Raw genomic sequence first — 23,563 nt, forward strand, 5'->3', positions numbered from 1 at the left:
CGTCGCATCAAACACGTCTTACTGTGTAAGAGGCCTTAAACTATAATGGCAGAAAACCAAGAAACAATGATTTTTTGCAATTTCCTTATTATTCTTGTTCAAAGAAAGCCTATTTTTTTTTTGATCATTTCATTGTGATAAATAGGGATAAATGATTAGCGAATGAAAGGGAGGAGTGCTGACATGTGAAAATTGCTCTGGTCCATAAGGGAAAAAATCCCTTAGCGCTGAAGTGGTTAAATATCTTTCACATTTCAGTTTGAACTTCCTACACCGTTCTGTTATCTGGTTAAAAAAATGTAGACTGAAGGTTCCCACTAGTGGTACAATCTTCAGCAAAGATTCGCAGAGCGATCACATAAATGCAGTCGGAAATAGAATGTCACGAAACATCGATTATTTTACCAAAGAGCCAATCTGTACTTCCTATTAATCACAAAATGCTTTTCAGATCGACTAAATTGTCAAACAGCAATCACAATTTGAGTTGTTTACAGTTGTTTTGGGACATCGACGTTTATTTCTGCCAATCCAATCATATTTATCTAATCGCTCGGGCGATTCTTCGCTGTATTTTGTACCGTTAGTGGGCAGCTTAAAGCTTGTTGGAAGCCGAGCAACTATATAATGTGTGGAGTACTGAACTTCCTAGGATTCTCATGTCTATCTCACTCACTACATAAGCACAAAATAGGAAACACAATTATAAAACTACAGTAAGTTTACCGCAACACACAATTATACTAAGCAAATTCAGACTACAAAGTTGTGGTCATGTGATCACAGTAGCTCAAGATTGCCTAAAGATCTGATATGCCAGCTCTCTAAAGCAAACAAGAAGTGAGGAAACTTGCTTCAAGTTTGATACTTCCTTAACCCCCTTGGCGGTATGAAAAATACCGCCAGGGGGAAGCGCAGCAGTTTTTTTTAAAAAAAAAAATTTTTATCATGTAGCGAGCCGAGGGCTCGCTACATGATAGCCGCTGCTCAGCGGCATCCCCCCGCCCGCTTCGATCGCCTTCGGCGATCACCGATCAGGAAATCCCGTTCAAAGGTCAGCGACGTCGGGACGTCATTGGGAGACCCGATCCACCCCTCGGCGCTGCCTGGCACTGATTGGCCAGGCAGCGCTCGGGGTCTGGGGGGGGGGGGGGGCCGCGCGCCGCACCAGATAGCGGCGATCGGGCGCGCGGCGGCGGCGATCAGGGTGCTGGCGCAGCTAGCAAAGTGCTAGCTGCGTCCAGCAAAAAAAAAATTATGTAAATCGGCCCAGCAGGGCCTGAGCGGCACCCTCCGGCGGCTTACCCCGTGTCACACACGGGGTTACCGCTAAGGAGGTTAAAGAGAATCTGTACTCTGAAATTCTTACAATAAAAAGCATACCATTCTATTCCTTATGTTCTCCTGGGCCCCTCTGTGCTGTTTCTGCCACTCCCTGCTGCAATCCTGGTTTGTAATTAACAGTTTTGGGCAGTGTTTACAAACAAAAGACTGGCTTCTAACCAGAGTATCATAGGCTGAGAACAGCTTACTGTGTGACTCATGCAGAGCTTGGAGAGGGTGTGTAAAGCTTCTGCCGATGACAAGCAGTGCAGTACATTCCACACATTCCAGCCTCAGCCCGACAGACACGACAGAGGAAAGGAGATAAGATTTATTACAGAGACAGTGCAAGTAGGAAAGGCTGCAGTAAGACAGACCACATTAGAACAGGTATAGGAACTTATAGGACAGAAGAAATAAGGCTCAACATTTTGTTACAGAGTCTCTTTAAGAAAAGGGAAGGCTCTGGATACTACTGAGCCTTTCTGTTCCTCCATGCTGGCTGCTGTTTCTGCACCATTCCCAATTAAACTTTTTTGTTTTCCTAGTGCTTCAGTAGTGTTCAAGCAGCATTTAGCAGAACTCAAGACCCTGAGTATTTCCGAAAACAAGCAGACCTGCACGGCGCACGTGCAAATCCAGACCCACGCAAAGGCAATACGGATGCACTCGTCTTCAGAAATACTTGGGGAGGAGAGGACTTCCTGAAGCTGCTCCGAAGACTTCCAAAGCGATAGTCCAGATAGCAGGTCATGGGGGTTTGAATGGGTACAGCGCAGGAATGACAGCCAACATGGAGGAATGGTAAGGCACTATAGTTTCCAAAACCTCCTTTTAGGTTAGTATCTAACTTGAAGCAAGTTAACTTACTTTGGGTTTGCGTTAAAGAACCACCGTCTCAGATCTTAAAGCAATGTAATGGCTCGATTATGGTAGAGTTTAATGTATAAACATCAATCAAACCAGTACAGGACCATGACTGTTTGAATCACATAAGTGTGTTTGTGCGTTCATTTTTGGCTAACCTGCTTTCTTTACCCATATCAGGTATTGGGGGGGGGGGGGGTGTGACGCCGGGCGACGCCCAGTCGTCCGAGGATTCGCGGCCGATTGTCCGATCGCAACCGTGATCGGAAAACTGACATTCTTTATTTTTAAAATAGAAGTTTTTCCTTCCTGCCTTCCCCCCCCCCCTTTTTGCCATGAGGGCTGAATGGGCCTGCGTTAGCATATGGCTAAAGCAACCTGGTTTAGCAAGAAATCCTGTTAAGGCTCCCGGAAAAGCTCTGGTGACACTAATGTGCTAATTGGGCAGAGCTGAAATACCAACAGAGTCTATTCAACAGGGGAAGCTAGCACAGCATGAGGTCTATTGACACCTACATTCCTCCCAGTCTTGACGGCACCGACTAAACTGAGTATGGAATGCATGGTGTTGATAACTTTGTCACATTTTGCAAATACCATCCATGGGAGGAATATGAAAATTACATAATTTTGTTTCCCTAATTCTGTAGAATATGGTGATACTAGACATAGCCAGGTAACCCGAGCAGGGGCTGAGATATGAATAATGGGGTCCCCGTGCGCCCCAAATATTGCAAGTTTGATGTCCTATGAACGTGTATTCTCAGCCCAATCTGAATATGAAATCGGTTTGCATGTGCGACAAAACCCCGGCGGGGTATGAAATTGGACATATTTTGTGGATGGCTGGAAGTTCCTCCCCTGAGAACTCACTGCCTGACACGCCCCTGGGCTGAGCTTGAGACTCCGCCCAGAAATGTCAGTGCTCAAAACTGATTGCATGAGGACCCCCAGCCAATTCCCCCACTTTCCATCATACCGAAAAGACTGCCACTGCTTGGGGAAATAGCAGTGGCCATCTTGCAGGCGGAGCAACGGCCATGTGGTTCGGCCATATTGCGAACTAACTGCAACAAAGGAACTTTGTCTTTTCCCGAACGGACTTTCCACAGAATCATAAGTATTCGTTCTTTTTATCCCTTTTTCTTTTATGTACTGTGTTATCACTGTCTCTCATCGTTTAATTGTTCACGATTGTCTGTATATATTAATTATTTATATTGTAACAAATAAAGGCTTTTTAAAAGGTCTTTACCTCTCAGTAAAACCTTCTATTCAGTATACACAGACGAGACCTAAACTTCCGAAGGGACGCTACTGTTTTGATAGATAGATAGGAATTGCACAGTTTTAACCGGTTGTTTGTTTCACAGGTTTATAGCCAGTTAGCAGTTTTCTCTGGGCTGATAGAAAACAGAGATGGTGGCAAATCTACCCCTGGGTTGGAGTAAAAGTGTATTTTCGTAACCTCACAGGCTCCCTACTGCGTCGTGACGCTCAAACTCCGCCAATTCTACGCAGATTGCGTCCATAGCTCTCAATCTGTGTGCTAGAATCGGATCGGACGGTTCTGCGTGTTCACGGCCAGTGGGGCTCTTGTGACAGTGGTCGGCAGCGTTTGGGATCTGTGTGTGCTGATAGTATCTCAGGTAGGGCTATCGAATTAGCCCTATCGAGAAACGAACTAATTCGTTGGTAGTGACTGAGTGCAATATATTTTTCATATATACAGAGAGACTGTGTAACCAGTACCCCTCCCCTAAGTTTTCTTTTATTTGGCATGGAAATGTCCGGGAATTACAAGGTCATGGTCCTATCCGACCTGCAGAGTCTGTGCGAGGCGAGAGGCATGGACATCCGCGGCAAGAAACAGCAGGACCTGATAACGGACTTGTACCGATGGGATAGCCAGAATCTGCGGACGCTGGAGGTGTCCACTGTGGAGGACACCGGCTCATCTAACGCAAGTCGAGGGGAACCAGAGACTGAAGATCCTGTGCGTACCGAGGTTGAGCAACCCGCGGGCAATGCGGCAACAGATACGCAGGAGGCTGTCAGTGTGATCCCCGACCCCAGAACCCCTGAAAGTACTCGCCTGGAACCGGCCAGTACTGGACTGTCCAGTTATGTTGATCCAGTAATGCAGCAGGCATTGCAAAAGCTGATGGAAACTGATGTGGACAAGTACCTGCAGTACATGGCGGAGCAAAAGCGAGAGGAACGCCAATCTGCAGAGGCGCGGGAGAGACGACAGCATGAGCTGAACATGGCGAAAGTGCAGCAAGCCAGCCGGAGTTCAACGCCCAGCCTCCCTGCTGAAGGGACTGCCGCTCCAGTAAGTGCAAAATTTAAATTTGCTATTATCGAAAAAGACACTGACATTGACTTGTTTTTGAGGTCTTTTGAAAAGGCCTGCCGTCAGTATCGTCTGTCCCAAGACCAGTGGGCCAGACATCTGACACCCTTGCTGCGCTACAAAGCGCTTGATGCTTTCTCAGAGCTGCCTGTGGAAAAGGACAATGATTATACCGCTATAAAGGAGGCTATAATCACTAAGTACCAGCTGACGCCAGAAGCCTACCGGAAAAGGTTCAGGTCCTGGCAGAAAAAATCTACTGATTCTTATCAAGATGTGGTCAGCAGTCTGCTCACCACACTCCGCCAGTGGACGCTAGGCCTCACTAAAGGGTCTTACGGTGTCCTGGAGGACTTAATCGTCCTGGAGCAGTTTCTGAACATTTGCCCGGCTGATGTACGCCAGTTTGTGCTGGAGCGCCGACCGGCGTCAGCGACGGTCGCTGCAGACCTCGCTGAGACCTTTGCAACGACCAGGGTGCCGGAGACCCGCAGGACTGCCCCATCTAGCTGGAGAGGAGGTCAGTCCCACAATTTTGCAGACTCTCCTACCTCTGTGAGCCGTGCGCCCCAGAGGCCCTCCAGCGCAGCTGCTGCGTCCAGGCCTGCAGTAACAGAGGGCATCACCTGTCACTTTTGCCGCAAGCCCGGACACATGAAGTTTAACTGCCCGGAGCGGAGGCAGACCGCGCCAGCTCCTGCACCACCTACACCTCGCCCACGGCAACTGCCGCCAGCCAGCGCACCCCAGCCGGGAGCACCCAACAACGTCATGTTCGCAGGTGGGAGAGGGATCCACTCCGCTACGAGCAACCACCAGCTGGTTACAGTGAACGACCAGCTTGTTACCGGTTTCCGCGACACTGGAGCGGATGTCACCCTGGTGCGTGCGCACCTGGTCCCGACGGAAAATATCCTCCCTGACAAATACCTTACCCTCACTGGAGTGGGGGGCACTCTTTCTCGCATTCCCCAGGCTCGGGTGTCCATCGATTGGGGGGTGGGGGTTCAAGAGAAGGTTGTTGGGGTCCTGGACCAACTGCCGGTCCCAGTTTTGTTGGGGACCGACCTGGGCAAGCTTGTGTCCTATTATGAACCTGCCCCAAGCCCCTCAGACTGCCAGGAGGGAGACGGACTCTCCGCCCACACTAAGGTACTTTGCACCAAGGGGCAAGAACAGGGGGGAGGTGGGTTGAATGTGCCCAGTCCAGGGGTACCGAGTCCAATAGTACCTGTGTCACAGGTACCTGTGTTTGATATACCGATTGTTTGTGATGAAAATGTTGTTGTACCTGTCACTGTAATTCATGCATGCAGCCAGGATGTGAGTAATGCCAGTATGTGCCAGTCTGAAGGTGTACCTGTACTGGCAGTAACACGCAGCCGCGCTGCTCAGAACCTGGGCTCAGAGCAGGTGGAAGAGGTTCCGGCCTCCTCCCCCTCCTCTGACCACAGGGATGGTAGCCTTCAGCCACTAACTGCATATGCCACGGGCCAGCTGGCTGAGAGCGAGAGTGCTGCATTTGTGCAAGCACTCCAGACTGACCCTAGCCTCGAGGCACTCAGAAGACAGGCTTCGGAGCCCCTCACGAATGAAGATACCTTCAAGGTATATTGGGAAGGTGGTAAGCTGTACAGCGAGCCTGTACAGCCCACCGAAGGTGAAACAAGTGTGGGTACCAAGTTGCTTGTGGTACCCAGTGCCTTCCGGGGGCATGTGCTGAAGTCCGCACATGACATTCCCCTGGCAGGGCACTTGGGAATCCACAAGACACTTGACCGTATCCAGGGTCATTTCTACTGGCCCAGGATGCGGATCGATGTGACCAACTATTGCCGCTCATGTACTGTTTGCCAAAAGGTAAAACGGGCTGGGAACCCCCGCAAGGCTCCCTTGTGTCCACTGCCAATCATAGGTGAGCCCTTTCACAGAGTGGCAGTCGACATAATTGGACCATTGCCCACTCCCAGCAGCAGTGGCAAAAGGTACATCCTGACGGTGGTGGATTACGCCACCCGCTATCCTGAGGCCATGGCGCTTTCCTCCCTGAGGGCGGACAAGGTAGCAGACGCGCTACTTAACATTTTCTCCCGAGTCGGGTTCCCTGCGGAGATGCTCTCCGATCAGGGATCCCAGTTTATGTCCGAACTCATGGAGGCCCTGTGCAAAAAGATACACATGACGCACATTGTCTCCAGTCCCTACCACCCGCAGACCAATGGACTGTGTGAACGGTTCAACGGGACGCTGAAGCAAATGCTGACCACGTTTGTTGAGTCGCAAGGTGGGGACTGGGAACGATACCTGCCTCATCTGTTGTTTGCGTACAGGGAGGTGCCGCAGGAGTCAACCGGGTTTTCCCCGTTTGAACTCCTGTATGGGAGGAATGTCCGAGGACCCTTACAATTGATGCGGGAGACATGGGAGGGCAAGGGCGACCCCACTGATGTCTCCGTGGTCGATTACGTCCTCAAGTTCAGGGACAAAATGGAGTCCCTGTCCGCAGTAGTGACCAACAACCTGGCCCAGGCTCAGGCCAAACAAAAAGCATGGTACGACCGCACTGCTGGAGAGCGGTCATTTGATGTGGGTGACAAGGTATATGCCCTTCTTCCCGTGAGGCAGAACAAGCTGCAAGCAGCCTGGGAGGGGCCTTTTACTGTAGTGCAGCGGTTAAACCCTCTGACGTATCTAGTGAACATGGGGGGCAGGAAGCAGAAGAGCTTTCATGTAAACATGCTGAAGGCCCACCATGACAGGACCCAGTATGCGCTGCCAGTGTGCAGCCGGTTAGAGCAGGGAGAGGCAGACCCCCTGTTAGACCTGCTGGCTGACGTACGAGATGTGGACGGCGACCTAAACGTCAATCCACAGCTCGCCTCAGCCCAGCAAGAGCAGTTACAGAAGGTGCTGGGCCAGTACCAGCACACCTTCTCCGGTATCCCGGGGCGGACCAGTATGGCGGTGCATGGGGTAGATACGGGTACCCATCCCCCCATCAGGCAATCCGCTTACCGTGTCTCTCCCGAGGTACAGGCGGACATGCAGAAGGAGGTGAGGGAGATGCTGGAGTTAGGGGTGGTTCAAAAGTCCAGTAGTGCCTGGGCAGCCCCTGTTGTCCTGGTCCCCAAGAAGGACCAGACAACTCGGTTCTGCGTAGACTACAGGAAACTGAACGCCATCACCACTACAGACGCCTACCCCATGCCTCGCATTGATGAGCTGCTAGATACACTGGCATCAGCCAGGTACCTATCAATCATGGATCTGAGCCGGGGGTATTGGCAGATACCACTTGCACCTGACGCGAGGCAAAAGTCGGCCTTCCTCACCCCTTTCGGCCTCTTCGAGTTCACGATGATGCCCTTTGGGATGAAGAACGCCCCCGCCACGTTTCAGCGGGCCGTGAACGACCTGCTAGAGGGAATGCAAGGGTTCGCTGTAGCGTATCTGGATGACATTGCGGTGTTCAGCCCCACCTGGGAAGAACACCTCAAACACCTGTCCCAGGTACTAGAGAGGCTGGCCATGGCCAATCTGACGGTTAAACCGAGTAAGTGTCAGATTGGCATGACCGAGGTGCAGTACTTAGGTCACCGGGTGGGGGGTAACACCCTGAAACCTGACACGGGAAAGGTGGACGCCATCCTGGCATGGCCTCGACCTATCACGAAAAAGCAGGTCCAGGCGTTCCTGGGGACCGCCGGCTACTATAGGAAATTTGTTCCCGCCTATAGTACACTGGCGAAGCCCCTGACCGATGCCACTAGCAAGAAGCACCCCAAGGTTGTTAGCTGGACCCCCGCTTGCGAGAATGCCTTCCAGGCCTTGAAGCAGGCCCTCGCAAGCGCCCCTGTGCTTCAGGCCCCAGACTTCAGTCGTCGGTTTGTGGTGCAAACCGATGCCTCTGACTACGGTCTCGGCGCAGTCCTCAGCCAGGTGGATGGAAAGGGGGATGAACACCCTATCCTCTACCTGAGCCGGAAGCTCCTGCCCCGAGAGGTAGCCTACTCCACAACTGAAAAGGAGTGCCTGGCGATCGTGTGGGCCCTACAGAAACTGCAGTCGTATCTGTACGGCCGCTCCTTCACGATCGTCACTGATCACAATCCCCTGAGTTGGCTAAACCGTACTGCTGGAACCAACGGCAAGCTCCTACGGTGGAGCCTGTCATTGCAGCAGTACGACTTTACGATCCAACACAAAGCAGGCAGCCGACACCAAAACGCTGATGGGCTGTCGCGGTGTCAGGGGGAACCCGACCCAACAGCGCCAATAGCTGCTACGGAAGGCGTCCTGTTGACACCTCCCTGAGCAGAGCTCGGGAAGGGGGAGGTGTGACGCCGGGCGACGCCCAGTCGTCCGAGGATTCGCGGCCGATTGTCCGATCGCAACCGTGATCGGAAAACTGACATTCTTTATTTTTAAAATAGAAGTTTTTCCTTCCTGCCTTCCCCCCCCCCCCCCCCTTTTTGCCATGAGGGCTGAATGGGCCTGCGTTAGCATATGGCTAAAGCAACCTGGTTTAGCAAGAAATCCTGTTAAGGCTCCCGGAAAAGCTCTGGTGACACTAATGTGCTAATTGGGCAGAGCTGAAATACCAACAGAGTCTATTCAACAGGGGAAGCTAGCACAGCATGAGGTCTATTGACACCTACATTCCTCCCAGTCTTGACGGCACCGACTAAACTGAGTATGGAATGCATGGTGTTGATAACTTTGTCACATTTTGCAAATACCATCCATGGGAGGAATATGAAAATTACATAATTTTGTTTCCCTAATTCTGTAGAATATGGTGATACTAGACATAGCCAGGTAACCCGAGCAGGGGCTGAGATATGAATAATGGGGTCCCCGTGCGCCCCAAATATTGCAAGTTTGATGTCCTATGAACGTGTATTCTCAGCCCAATCTGAATATGAAATCGGTTTGCATGTGCGACAAAACCCCGGCGGGGTATGAAATTGGACATATTTTGTGGATGGCTGGAAGTTCCTCCCCTGAGAACTCACTGCCTGACACGCCCCTGGGCTGAGCTTGAGACTCCGCCCAGAAATGTCAGTGCTCAAAACTGATTGCATGAGGACCCCCAGCCAATTCCCCCACTTTCCATCATACCGAAAAGACTGCCACTGCTTGGGGAAATAGCAGTGGCCATCTTGCAGGCGGAGCAACGGCCATGTGGTTCGGCCATATTGCGAACTAACTGCAACAAAGGAACTTTGTCTTTTCCCGAACGGACTTTCCACAGAATCATAAGTATTCGTTCTTTTTATCCCTTTTTCTTTTATGTACTGTGTTATCACTGTCTCTCATCGTTTAATTGTTCACGATTGTCTGTATATATTAATTATTTATATTGTAACAAATAAAGGCTTTTTAAAAGGTCTTTACCTCTCAGTAAAACCTTCTATTCAGTATACACAGACGAGACCTAAACTTCCGAAGGGACGCTACTGTTTTGATAGATAGATAGGAATTGCACAGTTTTAACCGGTTGTTTGTTTCACAGGTTTATAGCCAGTTAGCAGTTTTCTCTGGGCTGATAGAAAACAGAGATGGTGGCAAATCTACCCCTGGGTTGGAGTAAAAGTGTATTTTCGTAACCTCACAGGCTCCCTACTGCGTCGTGACGCTCAAACTCCGCCAATTCTACGCAGATTGCGTCCATAGCTCTCAATCTGTGTGCTAGAATCGGATCGGACGGTTCTGCGTGTTCACGGCCAGTGGGGCTCTTGTGACAGGGGGTATGCAGTCTCACGGTTTCTTCCATTTACTACAGAAGAAACAGATTGCTTCTAGTGACAGGTGCTCTTTAAATGGAAAAAAAAACGCTGACTGCCAAGCAATTAAAGAAGCACATTTATTTTAGTGCCACATCAATCTTTCACCATCAAATTCCCACGTCAAACATTTGATAAGCCGGATTAAAAATACCTACTTTACATTACATATAAAATATTGCACTTCCTCTCAGTGTTGTGCCCTCATCCAATAAATAATTTTATGCCACCCACCACCAATATCCCAAGTGATGGCTGTGTAACATTTATGAAAGACAACTTTAAGAAAGATCTTCCTGCAATAAAACTTGAGTTTTTTTCTCCTCACTTTTTGGCATGAAATGCAGTCGTAGAAATGAATGATTTTCTGAAATTCTGCCAACGTGAGATGGTTGAGCAAGCCATTAGATTAGTCTGTTTATACAGAAATGAAGTAAAGTAGGAAACAGACAGACAATATCAGTAATGTGGGCTGAGGAGGGGGAGGGGAGGATGGTGTGACGCCCACTGGAAAATATTCCGCTAGTCGGTATTAATGTGATTAAAAGGGTGTCCAAAACAAGAGATAGATCTTCCTGTTATCAAACAGTATAACAGTGGTGGTGATAAGAGACTGAAATTTAGTTTAAAGATTTCCTTGTCATGCTAGAAATTGTTATAAAGCAGAACTGAAGAGCGTATTAAAACAAAGTGTTTCACTTACCTGGGGCCTCTGCCAGCCGCCGGTCCTCCACGATCCTACGTTATCCCGCCAGCAGCTAGTTTAGTTACCGTTGAATTGTAAGTTGACGGCAACTGCGTCTGCGCGCCCCGAGCCACACGTAGCTTTTTCCGCATTCCAGCTCGCTAATAGCACATGACGCTATTGTGGGGTTATGCGTGGAAAAAGCTACGCAGGCGCAGTTGCCGTCGACTTACAAGTCGACAGTAACAAAACTAGCCGGTGGTGGGAAAATGGAGGATCGATGAAGGACCGGCGTGGGACAGGAAGGCTGCACAGGGCTGGCAGAAGCCCCAGGTAAGTGAAATCCTTTGTTTTAATACGTTCTTCAGTTCCACTTTAAATTAACCCACTTTGCGTTTTATTTTTATCTCTAGGTTTAAAAGTAAAAAAAAAAAAAATCACCCCTGTGGATCAGGATGCAACCCCTCGGGTGAGATTTGTGCATAAGCCCATAGAGATGCGTCATTTGTCTACAGACTAGTGACATGCACTGTTCCTATGGGATGGGGGGGGGGGGGGGGGTGGATGAGGTGAAAAGACAGCATGGCGCACAAAAAAGAGGCTTCTGAGATAACAGGGGACAGTGGGAGACAGTAACAGACGACTTCTGCTTTCAGTTTCTATATTTTCTGCTAGTAGAGAGAGATGAAAACATTCCAAGAATATACAGCACGAGTTCTGCCGAGTGAGGTCAGAAGCAGTGCACCTATTCCAGATGAGATAACGCTATTGAAGTTGCTATTGGGTTAAGGACTAGAGGAGTCCTTTCCCTATTTTTACACTGAGACCACCATGATTGGTTCACAGGGATCACAGGTTCAGGAGCCAATGTAAATGGCTCCTCACTGGCGTACGAAGCTCAACTGTCATCCAGGCAGCTGAACAAGCAGGCTGCAGTGGCCAGAGCAACAGGACCGCATGGGTGATATAAATCCACGCCCTGAAAGGGATAAGAGGCAGTAAGCAGCTTGTAGATTTCAATCAGCTACACCGGGAGGTAGTTAAAGATTCAGTGTGCCAGATCTTTAAGCGACCTCTTATGACACCTGCACACATGCTAGATTCTTGGTGGAGTGGGTTATAGAGGGCTGCCTTGGCCATGTTCCATCTAGCGTGTGTTCAATACTTTAGTCATAATCCGTATTTAATAGCTTACAGATGCACCTCCACTGCCTCAAAACTGTGGTAGAAGAAAAACATGAAGGCTGCCCACTGCAGATGAAATTTTATATGGTTATCTCAGGTGCAAATTTGTGATCATTTCTATCTTCCTGATAAACTGACATTGGTAGCCTGTGCTAGTACATGCTTTGTGCGCTCCTCTCACACCTCTCCATTCACATAAAATTATTTGCTCAGCTGCACCAAACGTTCAAGTTCATAGGGAACCCAGAAGACCTGAGAGAACCTGAACCCTACCTGCAAGTCCCAACATACTGTAGTAACTATGCTCATTTTAGAAGTCTAGACTTTTGTGTTTTGTCTTCAATAATGTAAAATGGTCATAGTACTCCTAGAGCAGCAGTGGGCAAACCATGGCTTCCACTCCTTTCCCCTTCTCCCTCCCACTGTACTTAGAAAAATAGCAAAAATACAGGGCATGTACAAGAAAAGTAACTCACCCATTCACACTCTCCATGGAAACGGCAATATGTGACCCGCTGTACTCGGGTGTCACATGACGCTGCCTTGGAGATCGCCGCTGGAGAGTGCAATTGGGCGAGCTACACCCAATTATTCCCCACCATTCTTCCGTTAGAAGGGAGAGATGGAGGTGGACGGAAAGGTGCAGTAGCAGCGGGCAACATACCGGTAATAGAGGAAAGCGGCCTGATCCTAACAAAGTTTGCCCATCCCTGAACTAGAACCACATGATGTTTTACTTGTGCCACAAAGCTAAAAGTTATATAAAGTCCCTGTGTAGGTTTTTATTTTATTAATCAAACAGCAGCAGTCACATAGTGAGACAGAGCCAAGCAGGGAGGTGTGGCCAAGCTGCCACCCTACACTGCTCCCAATCAGAGAGTAGGGGAGGAGCATTGTTGGCCTGCCACCCAGCCCCTCTCCTGTATGAGGTCAGTTTGGAAGGCGGGTATTTGGATTGCAGGTTCTCTGCAACCGCCAAGGAGAGAAGCAACATAATTACAGTTCTAGAAGTTGCAATGTGTCCATCAAAACTAAAGGTATTTACAAACTTTTTTAGGAGCTTATACAACTTATGCATTTATTGCTGAATGAGAGGGACCCAATAAATTAATTAAATTTTTGTCAGGACAGAGGTTTTAATAATGTTGATAGTTGGTCCACTGATTAAACCGATAAAATGGGCACCCATTATCTTAGTATCTATTGCATCCCTCCTGCTGATAGTAACGCTAAATACACACAATGCAATTTCCCGTCTGATTGATGGGAATTGGAGGATTATTTCCGTCATGTTTAATCTGCGCCCGTTCAATAGCCCGTTATCGATCAAGGGCAGGTTGGACACGTACAAATAATACAACTTCCCATCAGATCACCTGCCAATTGGACAAGAAATCGAATTTTGTGTACACAGTATAAGGTTGTGTGGGGCTGGAGTAAAAGGGGACTATCAGGGTGTTGGGTCTAAGTGAAGGGTTATAGATTACACTTATTTGACAGTAAGGTAATATAACACAGCTAATATTGCATAAGGAGATGGGTTAGGGAACTTTTAAAAGGTGAAAGATAATGAAAGATTTTGTTGAAAGGTCTGGATTAAACCACTAGGCTCAGGCTGCTGGGGGAGGTAGGTGTAAAAATGGAGTCAGTGGTAGTGTACCCTCCCTCCAGGACAGGGGGAGGTTAGGGGGGGGTAAGTATAGGACGGACAGGGGGGGGGAGTGCTTTTGGGAAAAGAGTTATCTCTCCTGATACTCATTGCAGACTCTTGCTGAGATTTCAATGCCTGTTCTACACATACATAACCTATTGATTTATGTGAAGTGCGGATTTTAATGATATAACTTGCATGGTATTTGTAAAATATGGGGAACCTGAATCCCGGCTGCCTGGCATGTGCACAATGATGGCTTTTATTGAAAACACGATGAAGAGAAGAATGAGAACTGCCGTGTGATCTCAGGAATTTCTCTCATCTGCTAATCACTGGAGGATTTCACACCAGTAACTATTATGCAAAACAATAACTACTTCACTCCCCCTCATCGGGTGAGGGAGCTGCCACATTTCTTTACATCTCCTCTCTTTCTTGTAAGTCTGATAGCCTTCCAGTACCGGGTGACAAAGCATGAGAAGATAGCACTAAAGCAAACATTCGCAGGTTACTCAGTGATTCCAGATCCGGGGGAACTGATGGTGCTGCGACCTACACATCCTTTCAGCAACGCTTTCCAAAACACGATTAGTCAGATTCTATCACTCTCGAAATAGAACTAAGAAACCTCAGAGCAGCAGGGGAGGGGAAGGGGGACTTCAGCTTCCTCTGTTGACTTGCTTGTGGTTTAAACTTTGTGATTTTTAAGTCACTTTCAATTTGATGTTGTAATTCTGAGACCACCGTAAGATCAAACCACACAGGTGTCGGTGGCGGGGCTTTTGTCACTACATAACATTTGGGTCTTTTTTTCTTCTTTTTTAAATCCACTAAGTCATTTCATTATCTAAAGCCACCAGGCAGCAAAAGTCATGTAAAGAGAAATTTGTATTTGATTTTTATTTTAGAGTTTAGACCCATCATTTTTTCAGACACCAATATTGTCATTATTACATGTGCAATGCTAGTTACTCTGGGTGAAGAGGAGAGAGAGAGGCTAACACACACGTCTACGTGGTCGGGCAATGAGAGGAGCCTGGTGTAGTGGTGGTAGGTGCAGTGTGGCCAAACCCAGGAGATAGCATTGGAGCTTTGGGGTCTACTAGTATATGGGGTCTACTGGTGTGGTCAGTTCCAAACTTAAAGGGACTGGTATGTGGCGTTTTACTAGTGACTAGTTAACTACAGAGGTGGAGAACGCATGTTTACTTGGACAATAATATTGCCCGGTGTTGGAAACTGCGGAACCTTGAAAATGTTTTGTATGCGGACTGCTATTCCTAGCAGTGGCATAGCTAAGGAGCTGTGGGCCCCGATGCAAGTTTTACAATGGGGCCCCCCAAGCACTCTATACATGACAACTGATACAGCGCACCAAAACCTGCCAATGGCACCTACAGTGTTAGAGGTGCAAGAAGGGGATGGGAAACAGTTTGTTAATGATTACCACTATTCAAAGTACCGTATATTCCGGCGTATAAGACGACTGTAGAAACGAAAGTGTGGACACCGCTACCACCCACAAAACCTCTGCAACAGTGCACGACCAGGCCAGCAAAGCACAGGAAAATGTAGAAGAGTGAGGTCCGCACTTGTCCAGGTTTTCAAATCTTTATTCTAAGACATATCTATACAATAGAACACAGGAACATGCATCCAATTGCTGACATGTTTAGAGCTACAAGCTCTTAATCATGGCTGTATAAGACGACTGGGCGTATAAGACGACCGCCCAACTTTTCCAGTTAAAATACAGAGTTTGGGATATACTCGCTGTATAAGACTACCCCTCTTCCAACACACACCAAATACAAATTTTAAAAACTGGTGCTATGATAAAATAAAATCATATACTGGTGCTATGTATGAACAGATACTGATGCTGTACTGTATGTGGTACCCAGTATATAACAGTATATAGGCGATTGACTGGTTGGATTGGTTAACGCTCCCTCTCCCTAGGTGTATTGGTCAGCTCTCCTTGTCTACCTGTTTATCAGAGCGGTATGGAAGAATAGGTTGCGCTGTGCCCATAAAACACTCCTCTTTTCCCCTTCTGGCCCACCCTTGTATCCTATTTACCTCCTCCTCTGCCTCTCAGATCTTGCACATGTGTGTCTGCGCCTCAGCAGCAAGATCTGAAAAACGGTAACAGGATAGGGCGTATCACCCAGCATCAATGACACCAGCCGTATAAGACGACCCCTGACTTTTCAGAAGATTTTCAAGGGTTAAAAAGTAGTCTTATACACATGAATATACTGTATGTATAGAAGTGATTATTATGAGCACAGGACCAATAAATAGCTAATACTGCAGTTGAAGGAGGGCCCCTCAGAGCCCCCCTGGCCCAAGGGCCCCGATGCGGTCGCAACCTCTGCAACCCCTATTGCTACGCCCCGGATTCCTAGAATTTATTTGTCACAGTTTGACAGAACAATAAGTATGGATAGAGCAGTTTATGTGAAAATACAACAACTTCCATTATCCTTACTGCCTGCCTTAAAGCCAAACTGCACTTTTTATTTATGTTTCTGATTTTGTCCCCTTTTCTCCAAACCCCGAGTCCAGAAGCTCTAGCAACAGATGTGCTGAGGCTCCCATCTTCCCTGAATTATTAAGGTGAGTGGCCAAATCATTGCAGCATCCCACTTTCCCAAGGTCACCACTTATCCCATTCCCTTTGCAGCCACAGTGGAAACATGGTTGTTACTGACACCTACCTCCATCCAAGTATATTTAGCTGGCAAGGGGTTATGACTTCTATATGTTATGCATAGGGGATGCTGCAACCTGGAATAAGTGCAGGGAGTTCCTTTGATGCAATGTGAAGGGTGTGGGAGGGGCAGGAGTAAGGCCAGCCACTGAGTGACTTTGGGCTGACTGGTTGTCTACCTGGCTGGTGGGGTCATGTGATCCCAGTATTGAGGATCTCTATAGGAGAGGTGAGGACCAGGGGTGCTCGGATACCCCTTTTCAAAATCCGAATTGATCCGGATACCCAGATATCCGGATCTGACCGATCTGATATCCGCATACATGTGGATATCCGAACGCATTATCCAGGCTATACGGGCGGATTTGGATAGAAAAAACGGAAGTGCCCTTTAAATTGCTTTAAAAACGTTTTTTAGGGTAAATGAGGCATGTAGCATCATTATTTTTTAAAGGGAAGCACTAATTGATGATGTGGGGACTTCAAATCCCCCCCCCCCCAAAAAAAAAATGGCTGTCGATTAACATCAGGCCTAGGTTCCAGACAGCGGTCGTGCACCCCACAGTGTGTCCAAAGTCCAACCGCACAACTGGGACATTACAGTTTTCAGCCAAGACACCTCCAAAAAATTACGCAGCAATTGTGTTTTGGGTTAAATATAAGTGGTAACAGTACAGCAGCAGTAGCCTGTGGCACCCTGGTGGTGTGAGCAGCACAGGCAGCAGCAGCAGGTATAATGTGTGCCAGGAGCATGCCAGACATGTCACGTGGCACTTGCCACATGGCACTTGGCACGTGGCACTTGGCACATGCCACGTGCCGAGTGACAGCCAGACAGCAGAGGAGAATACACCAGTGCACACTAACTGTCACACTGGCACTGTTCACAGCACAGCAGTTCTGTAGAAAGCTAACAGTAGTACTTCTACTCTAACAACTACTAGCACTGACTGCAGTACTACAGTACTAACTACACAATAACACAGTAATCCTCCTATACCCTAATCCCTAACCTAAGCTATACTGTAGCTAGCTAAGGCTAATAGCTGGCCAGTAGGCAGCAGCTGGCCTGGTCTGTGCACAGCACACACACAGACACATAGCAGCTGCCTGCAGCACAGCACACACTCTGACTGTCACACAATGACATCAAGCTAATTAACGATTTAACAATAGTGTAGTTATAGTGAAGGGGTTAATCACTGAACAGCTTTGTTTATCATTGTGTACAGCTCTTGCTAGGCTAGCAGCACTGGAGCACACACTGACTGTCACACAATGAAATCAATCAAGCTAATTAACGATTTAACAATAGTGTAGTGATAGTAGTGAAGGGGTTAATCACTGAACAGCTTTAGGTTTATAACTGTGTACAACCCTTGATAGGCCAACAGCACTGGAGCATGTCTCTCAGTGAGCCTTCAGCAAGCTAGGGCGATATGTCTCATCATGGCAATCCTCATTATACAGGGGGGCTGGCCAGTGTTCCTTTCCGTGATTGGGTGCCAGGGTTTAGGCTGGGAGCCCTCTGATTGGCTCAATGAGGTCAGGTGGGGCTGGCCAGGGTTCCCCTCTGTGATTGGTTGCCAGGGCTTCTGCTGGGAGCCCTCTGATTGGCTCCAGGACGTCATCTCCTTAGTTACAGTATTTCGGATCTAGATATACGCATTATGTAGCCAAATATCCGCAGATGGCGGATCCGAATCGGATAGCTGAAAAAAGTTTGGATATCCAGGTTACCCGGATATCCGGAATCCGGATAAGCAGCACTGGTGGTGACTAGAGTAAAGGTGGGTTGTAAATTGATGGCGCCGGAGTCCGACCTTTCTTCCCACTGTGAGACCTTAAATGAAGAGAGTTAATTTTTTTAATGACCCAGACCCAGAGAAATAGATGTTGATAAGAATAGGATTTTAACTTTCTGGCAGAGTTCCATAAAATGGAAATTGGTGAAATTTGCCTTCTTAAAACAAAAGGAAATTTGCAATAATCCAGTTATAAGTGAACATTTGTGGTTACCCACAATGCACCACTACTGAATATGCAAATTATCTCTTTTTGCCCCTGTAAGCCAGGCAAGCATTTAGAACCGCTTGTGTATAGCAAGCCTATAGCTTTAAATATTTCACAGCCACACCAACTCCACATGTAGACAGCCTGTTTCGGGCTTTTGGCCCTCATCAGCACATGGCAGGCATTGATATGGCTGTATGGGATAGGGCTTGGACCAGTACAACAGAGTAACCAAGCAGCTCGGGGTGCTTGGTTTGGATGACCCCAAGCTGCTTGGTTACTCAGTTTCATTGTTTCATTCATTTAACACACACACCTGCAACCCCACCTTTCATTCTGTTACATTTCTGACTGCTCGGACACTAGAGCCCAAACTGAGGAGCAGGAAGTGCAGAGTAGTTACACTACAGAGGAGACAGAGACCACCATCGCCTGGAGCAAGGAGCTGCTTTACCAAAGATGGGAGGGAACTACTAGACTATATCTGTTAACAGACGGCAGTTCACAAGGATACTGGCTTTGAGAAAGGCGGCCGCAGACCGTCGAAACGCGTCAGCCCTTCAGTATACCTTCCCGGAGTCCCAAGTTGCATAAGGAACCTCACTACACAGGCCACATATGCTTGAGACAACGTCTACTCATTTCTCAAATAAGCGCAGCAGAGTGGTATCCAAGCAACCGGAGGCGCGGGCAGTAGGTGACGTCACCGGAAGTGAACTTGCCGCCACCCGGAACTACTACATTCCATTATCGTAGATACATAGTGATTACGGGAGACGAGAGCTACTGTGAGTCATTGAGCTGCCGGCCGGAGCTCTGACTCAAGAATTGAACTTTTCGCCTCAACCTTGCAAGAGGGGAGCGTGAGTATATTTACAATCCACACGGAAAGCTACCTTAACTTAGATCTAAACACTGGCACAGAACCGGAATAGACTCTGAGAGAGTGAACTCTCCTGAACTTTATGCTTATATACCATCGGACAGTTATTACACTAGCTAACAGGACTGAGGACAAGGGGAATACTCCTGCATGGCTACATACAGTTAAAATCCTTGTATCACCAAACCAGCAACCCATTTGGGAAGATAAGTCATCGCGGGCGCACTGCGGAGGTAAGCTACCGCTACTTATTCCTTCACTCGGGGGGGGGCAGAAAAGCAGGGGGGAGGCAGAGGAGGCTAGCGGGGGCAGCGCAATCATCTATCCGGGGGGGGGGGGGCAGGAGACGCAGGTGGGAGGGAGGAAGGCTGGGGGGGAGGGGGGGAAGAGGACATATGGGGGGCACTGGAGGACATATGGGGGGCACAGGAGGACATATGGGGGGCACAGGGGGACATATGGGGGGCACAGGAGCACACATATGGGGGCACACAGGACACATGGGGGGCACAGGAGGACATATAGGGGCGCAGGAGCACACAAGAGGACACATGGGGGGGCACAGAAGGACACATGGGGGGGGCACATGAGGACACAGGACACATGGGGGGCACAGAAGGACACATGGGGGGCTTATTAGGACACACAGGAGGACACATGGGAGGCACAGGAGGACACATGGGGGGCACAGGTGGACACACAGAAGGACACATGAGGATATGGGTGGCACAGGAGCACACGAGGACACACAGAAGTACATGTACAAGACGCTCCTGGAATATGGACGCACCAGGTTTAGTATTTTTTTTTTCCCTGGTTCTTGCCAACTAAACCTGGGTGCGTCTTATATTCCGGAGCGTCTTATACGGCGCGAAATATGGTATATTTTTCCAATTGGTTGATACAAAGATCAACCACATCCTCTCTTTTTTTGTACACATTGGATGGTCTGGGTATGCGTGAGTGTATGAGTGTGATATTCATTGCAACGGTTGAATAATTATGCAATTACTGGTTCCAACTATTGCTTTTTAACATTTTATGTGGAAGTTTTTATTCATATTTTGCATGTTGTTTGTACTAATAAATGTATGCAAATGTATGCATGTTTCAAACTTTAATCAGGTGTATAAGCACTAATTATTATTGATGATTTAGATTGGTGAAATTATATATACCCAGCACAACTGGTTCTTTTGTTTGCAAATATTACATAGCGTTTTTGTGTGGGTTAGTGGGTCCCCACACATGACTAGTTAGCCGCGGGTGAAATAAGCCTCTAGTAAGCCTCCATAAGCGCCCTCCACCTTTTGAGATTTCTGACTGCTGCTGGAATTTTTGTTCTGGTGAGCGGCCATTCCTAGCAGGTCTTTCTTGGAATGGCCGTATTTTATGGAAAAATAAAATCTAATTTCCAAGGACGCAGAGAGACCCTGCTATCTTTTCTCTATTTTTACATGACCAGGCCTGTCACATCAGCATGATGAATTGGAAGGGGGTGGGGCTCTGACAGAGCATTCATGCTGGTGGATATTGGATGGCTGCTAATAGTATTTATTGCAATTTGTTCTTCCTGTGCTAAATAATAAAAACCTGTTTATCAGCTCACATTTTTTAAACTGGACTATAAATAACTTGAAACTAAAAATACGGGAGTACATAATGGCCTAAAAAAAGGTGTGTGCCTCTCTCTCTATATACACACAGACAGACACACACACACAGACAGAGACACACAGACAGAGACACACACAGACACACACACACATACACACACACACACACTACACACATACACACACACACACTATACACACACACACACTATACACACACACACTATACACACACACACACACACACACACACACACACACACACACACACACACACACACACACACACACACACACACACACACACACACACACACACACACAGACACACACACACACAGACACACACAGACACAGACACACACACACACCTGTGATTTTCTTGCAATCAGCATGGCTACTCTCTGGCTCTTTGCCCTGGATCAGCGCTATTAATCCTCCTGACATTGTGAGCTGAGAAATAAACACTGCAACAATTACCCGACACCTCCTTCATAATCAGAATATATTTTATTTTGGTCCTTCCTTAAGTATCCATGACGCCGACGACCTTTCTATAGCAGGAGGTAGCTCCAGTGACTGGAGGAATGTCCGATTGTGATCTTGCGCAGATTGCTGGTTCAGCAAGGTTCCATTTCTGGTCTCTGGCAAGGTCCTGCTTCAATTTCAAGGTGTCCTCACTAGGTGCTTGTGAAGGTTTTTTTTTTTTTTTTTTAATGGATTCGCTTGATATACCATCCAAATGGAGTACTTTGTGCGTTAATTCAGTTTGTGATAAAGATCCCTTTTACCCTTCTTTTCATAATTCTTTCTACAGATATGAAGAGCGCTGGAAGGTTAGACGTGGCATTTAATTTTTTTCCCCCCGCAAAACCTATCCATACAAGGGAAAGGGAAAAAAATTCAATTTCATTACTATTCATGTGTAAGAATATTGAAGGTAGTATACTAAAGAGATAACTATTTCTTCTTCTATCACTGGGAGAACAAATCTATCTTGGAACAAGGAGCCTGATTCTTATTTAAAAGATAAAAGGTCATCAGCTGCACCTATTACTGTTAAGACACACAGCTCTTTCAGAAGGTAGCTTAACCTCTCAAATCCCAGGAGGCCCTTCAGGCATAAAAATATCTACGATGGCTCATTTTCCTTCGGATGGACAGAGTGTCCCTTAACCCATTAGCAGCTCCAAACAAAATTTTGCATTTGAAAGCTGCTGGTGCAACGTAAGCCTCTGTCGGCATAGTTACTTTGGCTGCCTAGTGCAGACAAATGAGCGGGTGGCAGCGAGCAATTATAGTTACATGTTCTGGACGGCTTCTTCTCTTCCTCCACCCGCGGCTCTGAACTTCCAACAGGTCTACTGGGTCCTGAACACACGATCGGGATCCAGAAGACAGTGTTAATGTTACAGCGCCACTTGGTGGTGGAAGAGGGGTGAAGGAGAAAGACTCTTTCATCATCCCTCTTCCACCAGTGGGTGGTGCTGTAATGCTGACATGGTTTCCTGGATACCGATCCCATCATATCATGTGGAACAGAGAAGACATGTTGGGATTACATCGCCGCCACGGTGAAGGAATTAGAAGCCGATCCGGCCATCCAGACAGGTAACCATAACAGCTCCCTGCCACTCACTTGGCATACCCTGCCGAGCCTGCCAGGCTGGGGAAGGCCCACTTCCCCAGCAGCAGGAACAATTAGGCCCTGCAGCCAAAGTGGTTAAAAATCTGTTGAAATATGCTGACGAAGATACCCCCCCCCCACACACACACACACACAGACACCCCCCAGGGCCCCAAGAGCCAGCAGAAAGCCCCCACATCCCCACCTCAACTTAAAAGAACACTATCAAACCAAGTGTTCTAATATGACAATGTACAAATAATGTCTAAGTAGCAGTGTAAACATTTTCCTACTTTTCATGTTAAATATCAGAGGCAAAAGCTTTCATTCATTGTGTGTAGGATTTATCTCTATTAGGACAAATCAATTGCAGAAGGGGTGTCTGCTTCAATGCACAGCCAGAGTTGCATATCAGACTACAGTATTTTTCTCAGAAAGCAAAAAAAGTATGAAACGCTGTGGTGTCACAGACAATTACAAATGTTTATAACAAGTTACATTTCCTCTGCTTTCTTCACACACTTCATTCAGAGACACAGGATTCTCTCTCGCACACAGAGTTACACACAGGGTTAACAGATGAAGTGTGAGGGGAATTACCCCCCCCCCCTCCCCCCCATGGTTCATTCTGCCCTCAGTTTTGTCAGTAAAGTGTAAAAGTGTGTGATAACAGTAAACAAAGAGGTTGCCAGTGAAATGTATACAGAAGTACATAGCTGCACTTCCCAAACATTTCCTATCTCAATTGAAAAAAAACATGTTCATCGATATTGTTCCTTTAATAGTACTCCCTCAGGGCCAGGTTTCGCAGCAGAATACCCCGTGGATGCAGAGCGCACTCACCTGTCTGGC

The 23,563-nt window shown here is 47.6% G+C and overlaps 1 protein-coding gene and 1 long non-coding RNA gene across 7 annotated transcripts in view; one reads left to right on the forward strand and one right to left on the reverse strand.

The window, feature by feature from the left end:
• The window catches only part of WWOX (WW domain containing oxidoreductase), a 1,347,942-nt gene that overhangs the window by 634,673 nt on the left and 689,706 nt on the right, over positions 1 to 23,563 (reverse strand). The window contains exon 11 of one of the 6 annotated variants that reach the window (XR_011024636.1): positions 21,615 to 21,958. The exons of 4 other annotated variants lie outside the window; for them this stretch is intronic. Coding sequence is in view for 1 of the 2 variants with exons in the window: in XM_068259549.1 (XP_068115650.1) it covers positions 21,935 to 21,958 (24 nt within the window). In the remaining variant the exon portion in view is untranslated. Of the gene's footprint in view, positions 1 to 21,614; positions 21,959 to 23,563 lie in introns of those variants that run through there. One more of the 6 variants, XM_068259549.1, reaches the window with a different exon arrangement.
• Positions 1 to 23,563, forward strand: part of LOC137537643 (uncharacterized) — a 153,314-nt gene that overhangs the window by 63,035 nt on the left and 66,716 nt on the right. The gene's annotated exons all lie outside the window — the stretch shown is intronic.

The sequence above is a fragment of the Hyperolius riggenbachi genome, chromosome 11 (assembly GCF_040937935.1).
Source record: "Hyperolius riggenbachi isolate aHypRig1 chromosome 11, aHypRig1.pri, whole genome shotgun sequence".
In the NCBI taxonomy this organism is placed as follows: domain Eukaryota; kingdom Metazoa; phylum Chordata; class Amphibia; order Anura; family Hyperoliidae; genus Hyperolius; species Hyperolius riggenbachi.